Consider the following 8,813-nt stretch of genomic DNA (forward strand, 5'->3'; position numbering starts at 1 on the left):
ATATATCTATATATCGGATCTCCAAATATCATGTTGTGTAATGTGTTAGGAAGGAAAGGATGCCACATTGTTTGATTTTTGAGATGTCTGTGAATTCAGCCCTCTGTAGGATGATCATTTTTTATTTCCATCAAAGTGAACAAATGATGCTGCAGGCTAGTCCATTGCGCTTAAATTTCATTGCAGCAACTCAAAATGGTACTCATTAAAGTTTGTATGGCCCCCACGTGCTTGTATGGATGCCTTACAACGCCAGGGCATGCTCCGAATGAGACCGATGGTGTCCTGGGGTATCTCCTCCCAGATCTTGGACCAGGGCAACACAGAGCTCCTGAACAGACTGAGGTGCAACCTGGTGGGTTCGGATGGGCCGAGACATAGTGTCCCAGAGGTGTTCTGTTGGATTCAGGTCAGGTGAGCGTGGGGGCCATTCAATGCTATAAATTCCTTCATCCTCAAGGAACTGGCTGCATACACTCGCCACATGAGGCCGGGCATTGTCGTGCACCAGGAGGAACCCAGAACCCACTGCACCAGCTTGGGGTCTGACAATGGGTCCAAGGATTTCATCCCGATACCTAATGGCAGTCAGGGTGCCATTGACTAGCCTGTAGAGGTCTGTGCGTCCCTCCATGGATATGCCTCCCCAGACAATCACTGACCGACCACCAAACCGGTCATGCTGAACGATTACAGGAATAACGTTCTCCACAGCTTCTCCAGACACTTTCACGTCTGTCATATGTGCTCAGGGTGAATCGGCTCTCATCTGGGAAAAGCACAGAGCGCCAGTGGCGGACCTGCCAATTCTGGTGTTCAATGGCAAATGCCAATTGACCTCCACGGTGCTGGGCAGTAAGCACAGGGCCCACTAGAGGATGTCGGGCCCACAGGCCACCCTCGTGAAGTCTGTTTCTGATTGGTCAGAGACATTCCCACCAGTGGCCTGCTGGAGGTCATTTTGTACGGCTCATCCTTTTTCCTCTTTGCACAAAGGAGCAGATACCGGTCCTGCTGATGGGTTAAGGACCACCTACGGCCCTGTCCAGCTCTCCAAGAGTAACTGCCTGTGTCCTGGAATCTCCTCCATGCTCTTGAGACTGTTCTGGGAGACGCAGCAAACCTTCTGGCAATGGCACTTATTGATGTGCCATCCTGGAGGAGTTGGCATGCCTGTGCAACCTCTATAGGGTCCAGTTATTGCCTCATGCTACCAGTAGTGACACGAACTCCAGCCAAATGCAAAACTATTGAAAAACAGTCAGAAAAGATGAGTAGGGGAAAAAAATGTCAGTGGCCTCCACCTGTAAAACCATTCCTGTTTTAAGGTGGTCATACACCTTACGATTATCGGATGACACTTTTCGTCCGATGATCGAACCGTCGTACGATTGTCGTAATTAACGAAAAGCACCTGGACGAATTGCGGTAATCAACCACGCATATTTTCGTTTGTGCATGAGCTGTGTAGATCGTACGATTTTTGACATACGGAAAAGCCACTAACCTTGCAATAATCGTACGATCGACCACAGTTTTCAAACATGCTGGAAAGACAAAAGTTGTACGATTGTACAGTGCTGGCGGTTGCACACTCCCCATACACCTTGCGCTTGTCGTACGATAAGTCGATCGCATACGATTATCGTAAGGTGTATGGGCACCCTTAGAGGTCGTCCCATTGCTGCCCATCTAGGGCACCTGTTAATCAGTGCCAGCTGCCTGGTGTTAATGAAATTAACAACTTCCTCTGCTACTTTACTGACCTGATCAATATCCCAGGAGTTTCATCGACTTGATGCTATACTCCGATTTTAAAAAGTGATCCTCTTATTTTCTGCATATAGTTCATAATGCTGCAGTATTAAAAAAAAAAAAGTATCTCCCTACTTAGATGTTGACTCTTTTTAAAACTTTTTTTTGTTGTTTACAAGATAAACACAGTAATTGCTCTAACACAATGAGAGCTTCCTTTTAGTGACCCATCTACAAATATTTAGAAAGAAAGCTTGTAAATATTTGTATGTCACATTTTATGCCCATGCAGGTAAATGCCTTCCTTTCCACTAGCAAATATGTTTTGGTTTTTTTTCTCTTCGTCCATTGAGGGACAAAGTCCTAAACGCTTGGGTTATACTGTTGCATACAGGAATATTGAGCACTGGCAAACAAAAAAAATCTGAAGGCTAGCCCAGGGTATAACCCCCTTCTATTACCACTAGTTTTTTGCTAGTGGGATAGACATCATTTGTTCAGCTCTGCTATCTTAAAGATTGTGCCGTGGTTTGTCTAGAAACTTTTTTTCTTCAATCAAGACTTTTCTCCACGCAGCAGCTGTTGTTTCCCCACTGACTAAGGTGCCCATACACCTTACAACCCTTGCGATGGTTGTAAGCGAATTAAAAGCTTGTACGATCTGCCCATCTTGGACAGGCACATCGTACTTGCGATCATCGAAAGCCCACCCCGCGAAGGGGCAGTCTTCCGATGACTACAATGCTGAATGGGCAGTGTGCGCTTGCGCACACCGGCCCGTTCGGCATTTGTCTTATGAGCATGGCCAAAAACCCGCCGACAATCATACGATTCTCGGCGGGTTTTGAAACATGCTCATTAGACAAAAGACGTGTGACCGTACAGTAGAAACGGACGCTCACCTTCCATACACCTGCCGATTATCGTACGATCCAGTGCAGCAGCCCACATCTAGACAATGTTGGATTCAAAGTTGTGGGGTGAGCCTATAACTGACCTTTGGACAATGGTCTCTGTGTGGGCGGCTTCCTTACTGATTCTGGTTAAATTATCTTCAGAGCACTTTTCATGCCCAGAGCCTTTTGCATAGCCTTTTCACTTGCCCTGTCTATGAAGACTCAGTCAGTAGGGCATTTTGCTTGTGCAGCAAAAGCTACCTCATTTTTATTGGTCGCTGGGCGCTATTTAGGGCTGCAACTAATTATTATTTTCATCGATTAGCTAATTATTTTCAATTGGATTTAAAAAAATGAATACCATCTTTAATTTAAAATGAAATACACAAATGCAGTGTTACAAACCTAAAGCTTAAGAATAAAACTGCATGCACAATTTTTTTTTTTTGCGATCACACTGCACTGGAACGCATGGCATTGGGGGTACTGTGCTTTCCAGTGCGGTCAATCACACTGTGAATGGGAGGCGAGTTTGGGGTTCTATTGAAATGAATGGCACTGCAACACACCTCCCACAGCAGAATTTGTCAAGCAGAAACGGAAAATGGCTTTTCCCACCTTTTTTTTTTTTTTTTCTACATTTTTTAAAATGATTGTATTATAAGCACATGGCGCTTGAATAGCTTCAGCCAGGGAATGACAACAGTGGCAACATTCTGCAGATGGCAGCTGAATGTAAATACAGCAGGTAGTGAGCTGCTATTGGTCATTTCAAATTGTAATAGCAGGCTGGGTATTGCACTTGCCCACTGCTGTGCCCTTCTCCCAGTGTGGAGGAGAGAGCTAGGGGATCCAACCAACTAATCGATAATGAGAATAGTTGACAACTATTCTTGTATTTGATTATGATCGATTAGCTGGTTGCAGCCATAGCGCTATTACTGCCCCATTTTGCCCTCTTGGATGATATTTTTTACTCTGGTCATACTGAGCTTTGTGACTCAAATTACCCAGTTGTTTTCAGACTGATCACAAAGGTAGTACTGTTCCTTCTCCAGCAGATTGTATATGCAATCGTGCCTGTAAGTTTAGCAGCTTCTGGGCCATCAACTGCAGAGACTTTGATTCTGAGTCACTCAAGTCTTTGATTCATGAGATTTCTCCTGAGGAGTCGGTGTCTATCGCTGTAACTCCCAAGTTAAAGGAGACTTTCTGGTGCTGTTTCTGTCCTTGGGTCCTACAGGACTCCTAATGTTCCCCTTGTACCTGATCTTTCACGTTATCTCTACACAAAGAATGGAAATGCCCTGATAGGCTGTTTGCTTCCCTGAAGTGATTGCTTTCTCTGTACTCGATTAGTGAGTATTTTGTTCAAAAGTGGTCTAATCCTACTGTGGATCATTGTAGGGTGTAAGTGCTGAACTTTGGAACTTTCTTATCAGTAGCATTTGAGCCACGTGGCCTTTGAGAAATAACATCTTTTGGGCCAGATTTGGATGCTATTGAGATCAAGGGCACTCACAAAACAGACTAAGACTGCTAAATTATCTCCATTCTTGCTAAGAAGGCTGCCAAATCCACAAACAAGCCTTCCTTGGCATGTAGGTGGGGGGGGAGTTGAGTTGTCCTTTTGTGGTTTCCTGGATGTCTTGTATCCCCAATGCCTGGGTGCTAGAGGTAGTGTCTCGGGGCTACCAAATCTAGTTTTGTTCTTGCCCCCTTTTCTGTTTCTTACCTAAATCATCCGTGTGTCCCCTCAGCAACGTGCCGATCTCAGTCTGGGCTCTCTTTGGACTTCTGGATCAAGGGATGTTAGACCCAGTCAGTTCTACAGAAAGGTTTCAGGGGTTTTACTCCGTTCACTGTTCCAAAACTGTTCTTCATCAGGGGTATTTCCTGTCTTAGGTGGCCATAATAGATGCATACTTACCTGTGCCCATCTGTCCAGCTCATCGATGCTTCTCTGCACTATCCATTTGTGGCCCTTCAATTCGGCCTGTCTTCTGCTCCTTGGGTTGTTGGCTTCAGTGTTTCTCTGTTGTGCTCTTGGTGAGGGCTCTAGAGGACAACTTTCTTTGACAGTCCAGACATGAGATGAATCCTATTTTCTCCAATTCGGTCTGGGCCAATGTTTAGCTCTTCGTACCATCAAGGGCCGGATCTCTGCACTTTCTATTTTCTTTCACAGACAATAGTTTCCCACTCTCTGATTAAGACCTTTTGTGCATGAGGTTTTCCATGTGGTTCTCCCAGTCAAATGCCCTTGATCCCCTCTCTACTCTAACCCTCAAGGCATGTTTCATGGTCATCACCTCAGCTATGTAAGGGTCTATGCTGGTGGCTTTCTCTTGCAAAGAATACTTTTTTGGTCTTGCACAAGGACAAGATGGTATTAAAACCTAAGACTTCCTTTCTTCCCAAGGTAGTCTCTGCTTTCCACCTTTAATCAGAGTATTATTCTTTCCTTTCTTTTCCCCTTCGCAAGGTTGTGTCCTGTGCTTTCATTACCTCTGAAAGATCGTTATCTGAGCTGGCAGCCTTGTCCTACAAATAAACCTTTGTGGTTTTACAGAAGAATAGGTGGTGCTGAGAACTAAAGCCTCTTCCTAAGGTGGTCCTGTTCATCAGAATTAAATTTACCGCCAATGTTTGGATGCGATTTGGGATGAGCGAGTGAACCATTGTATAGGCTTATGGTGCTAAGGATCGTGTTACTCCTTTGCCAGTTAAGGCTCCCTGCACTATGATGGCGAAAGCCTCTTGGGCTTTTGGCATCGGGTCTCTGTCTCCCAGATTTGCAAGGCAGCCACCGGGTTTTGTGTTCCCACATTCTCAAAGTTCTGGCAGGTGGACATGTCTGCCTTTTCTGATGCCAGCTTTGGGTGTAAGATCCTTCAGGTGCATCTTTGAGCTACTGGCACTCCCCAGTTTCTGTTTTCACTGCGCCTGGTAACGCTTGTTTTTTTGACCACTGAAGGTTATAAAATTTCCTGTACCCCTCAATCGATGAGGAAAAAGAATTTACACTTGCCCTCAAATCCTTTTCTTGGAGTCCATTAAAGGACAGACATCTTTTCTGTGTGTTTTATGATCATGCTCTTTGGACTGCTTTGCTAGAAAACTAAGGCATGCTGGTAGTGGGAGGGGTAATATCATAGGCTGTACTAGTGCTTTTTTTGCCAGTGTTTAGTTCTTTTGTAGGTGACTGTATAACCCAACTGTTTGACTTCCTGTGTCCCTCAGTGGAATCCAACAAAAGGATTTTACAGTAAGGACAAAAAATAGGATTTTGGTACTCACCGTAAAATCCTTTTCTCTCCGTTCATTGAAGGACACAGGGAACAGATCGGAGATCATGTACTGTAGGGTAATATCGCCACCTGCAGGAGAAGGACGCTAGGCACAAAACTAAAGACCAATTACAGCCTAGGGGCGGCCCCTGCCGGTGGCCAAACCCCCCACCTACTGAGAAGTCTCCAGTTTAGTAACAAGCAGTAAAGGAGTACACACCCACATAGAGGGGCGGGCCCTGTGTCCTTCAATGAACGGAGAGAAAAGGATTTTATGTTGAGTACCAAAATCCTATTTTCTCTCCCGTTCATTGAAGGACACAGGGAACAGATCGGAGATCATGAGCAGTACCAAAAAAGAGGGGTGGGTCAACAGAAACAACAAACCCAACTAAACAAAAAAATTCCCTCAAACGGCCGCCTGCAACACTTTGCGCCCCAAACCAGCATCCGCAGATGCCAAAACATCCACCTTATAAAACTTGGCAAAGGTGTGAACAGAAGACCAAGTCGCGGCCTTACAAACCTGAGAAACTGAGGCACCATGACGGAAAGCCCAAGATGCCCCAACAGCCCTTGTAGAATGGGCCGTAACAGAAAAAGGAGGCTCACGCCCCTTAATAGCATACGCCTGAGATACTGTGTCGCGAATCCATCGAGAGATGGTAGCCGACGAGGCAGCCCTGCCCTTCCGGGGGCCATCTGCAATGACAAACAGGGAATCCGATTCCCGAAACGCAGCCGTAGCACTCAGGTAAACCCGGATGGCGCGGACCACGTCCAGACAGTGCAGTGCCCTCTCCTTCCTGTGGACAGGCTTCGGACACAAGGAAGGCAGGACAATGTCCTCATTGAGATGGAAAGCCGAAATTACCTTTGGCAAGAAAGACGGCCGAGGCCGCAGAACCACCTTGTCCTGATGCAGGACCAGCAACGGGGACGAGCAAGAAAGAGCCGCCAATTCCGAAACCCTGCGGATCGAGGTGACCGCCACCAAAAAGGCTACTTTTTGAGAGAGAGTCAGAATCGGAATATCCCGCAGAGGCTCAAAAGGAGATTCCTGCAACACCGAGAGCACCAGATTCAAATCCCACGGCGGCAACGGGGAGCGAACAGGGGGAACGATACGTGTGACCCCCTGCACAAAAGTGCGAACGAAGGCGTTGGAGGCTATCGGCCGCTGAAAAAGGACAGTCAAAGCCGAAATCTGGCCCTTGATCGTACTCAAGGCCAAACCCTGATCCACACCTCGCTGTAAAAAGGCGAGGATCCTGGCAACGGAAAACAAACGAGGCGGAAATCCCACCGACTCACACCAGGCAAAATAAGCCTTCCACGTTCGATGATAAATCCGTTGTGACACAGGCTTGCGAGCTCGCAACATCGTAGAAATAACCGCATCCGAGAGACCACGATCCCTCAACACCTGGCAAATTTTACCCCTTACTCCTTTCCTATTTGTGTCGGTATTAATGCTTGGTAATTAGCCAAGAACGGACACATGGAAGCAGTGAACAAGTGCTCAGCCCAGTGTAAACTCCTACCAGAGCAACTCTGAGCTAACCCAAGGTCTCTTCTCTAAAGCTGCCCATACACCTTACGATTATTGGCGATTTCCAAATGCGATAGCGTTTTCTTCCGATATTCGTAAGGCAATGGGCAGTGTACAACCGCAAATACTGTACAATTGATTGACTTTTGGCTAACCAGCAGGTTAGAAAACTTTGGTCGATCATACGATTTTCGCAAGGTTGGTGGCGTTTCCGTACATCAAAATTCGTACGATTAACACTGCTCATGCGCAAAGGGAAATACGTGCGGTCGATTACAGCAATTCGTCCAGGTGGTTTTTTTTTTCAGGCTGATTGAACCTTGCGATAATGGGGGCAGGATGGGGCCACCATACGAAAATCATACGATGGTTCGATCATCCGACAAAAAGTTTTGTCCGTAATATGAGCAATGAACTGCAGCAATGGCGAGGGGGAGCTTTAAAGCAAACCAGTTACGTTGGCCTGCACAGCAAAGCCCAGGTTTGCTTTAAGCATACATTGCAATAATATCTTAGAAAGTGAGCGAGTACATATTCTATCTAACCCTGTAAACAAAACCCTTTTCTAAACTGAAACTTGCTGCAAAGTTTCGTTTTATCAGCTTAAGATGTCTAATCAATTCATAATGCTTGTGAAAATATCTTTAAATGATGCCTAGTATTATGTGGTTTGTTTTTTTTACTTTTATAGAGCTCACCACTATATCAACCTACCAGTGAAATTCAAACCATCCAGCAAGGGAAGGTTCGAAGGCTGCCTTGTTGTTCAGACAGACGCCGGAGATATTTGTATTCAACTTGTTGGTGAAGCACTGGCCAAAAGATGAAATGTCCTGAACAATCTAATGCTGAAGTTACGTAGTTCAGCTTTATTTGAATGTCTAAGTGTTTAACTTTTTTGGGCTCGGTAAGGCAAAATGCAATGTGCTGTAACCTATAGCAGCCAAACAAGCCATCTTTAGTTAATCTAACTACAGTAAATTGATGGCTTGTGTTGTGGTTTACTGCACTTTGCACATCAACACTTTGCACAGCTTTATTGAATAAGCCCGTATGGAGTTTTATGCTGTAAGCTAGAGTGATACTTTTTGTTAGTACTGTACATGCATCAACCTTTAGAATAGACACCTATTCTCATTTTGTAATTGTTTTTTCGGTCATCTATATAGCCTCTAAGCTATTCTGTAGAGAATGTACATAGTGGAAAATATCTTTTAGTGTTGTATGTCCAATTACAGTGGGGATCTTTTTTTTTTTAAATCACATCTTTATTGCCACAAACGATTGCAGTTGTAGGCTGTAGTGCCAAAGTTCTATTCT

General features: G+C 45.3%; 1 protein-coding gene across 1 annotated transcript in view; it reads left to right on the forward strand.

The window, feature by feature from the left end:
* The window catches only part of CEP192 (centrosomal protein 192), a 101,819-nt gene extending 93,436 nt beyond the window's left edge, over positions 1–8,383 (forward strand). The window contains exon 50 of the mRNA XM_018556828.1: positions 8,185–8,383. Within this exon, the coding sequence (XP_018412330.1) occupies positions 8,185–8,320 (136 nt within the window). The 3' untranslated portion in view covers positions 8,321–8,383. The remainder of the gene's footprint in view (positions 1–8,184) is intronic.
* The last annotated feature ends 430 nt before the right edge of the window (positions 8,384–8,813 follow it).

Source organism: Nanorana parkeri, unplaced genomic scaffold (assembly GCF_000935625.1).
Source record: "Nanorana parkeri isolate BGI_ZX_2015 unplaced genomic scaffold, ASM93562v1 scaffold255, whole genome shotgun sequence".
In the NCBI taxonomy this organism is placed as follows: domain Eukaryota; kingdom Metazoa; phylum Chordata; class Amphibia; order Anura; family Dicroglossidae; genus Nanorana; species Nanorana parkeri.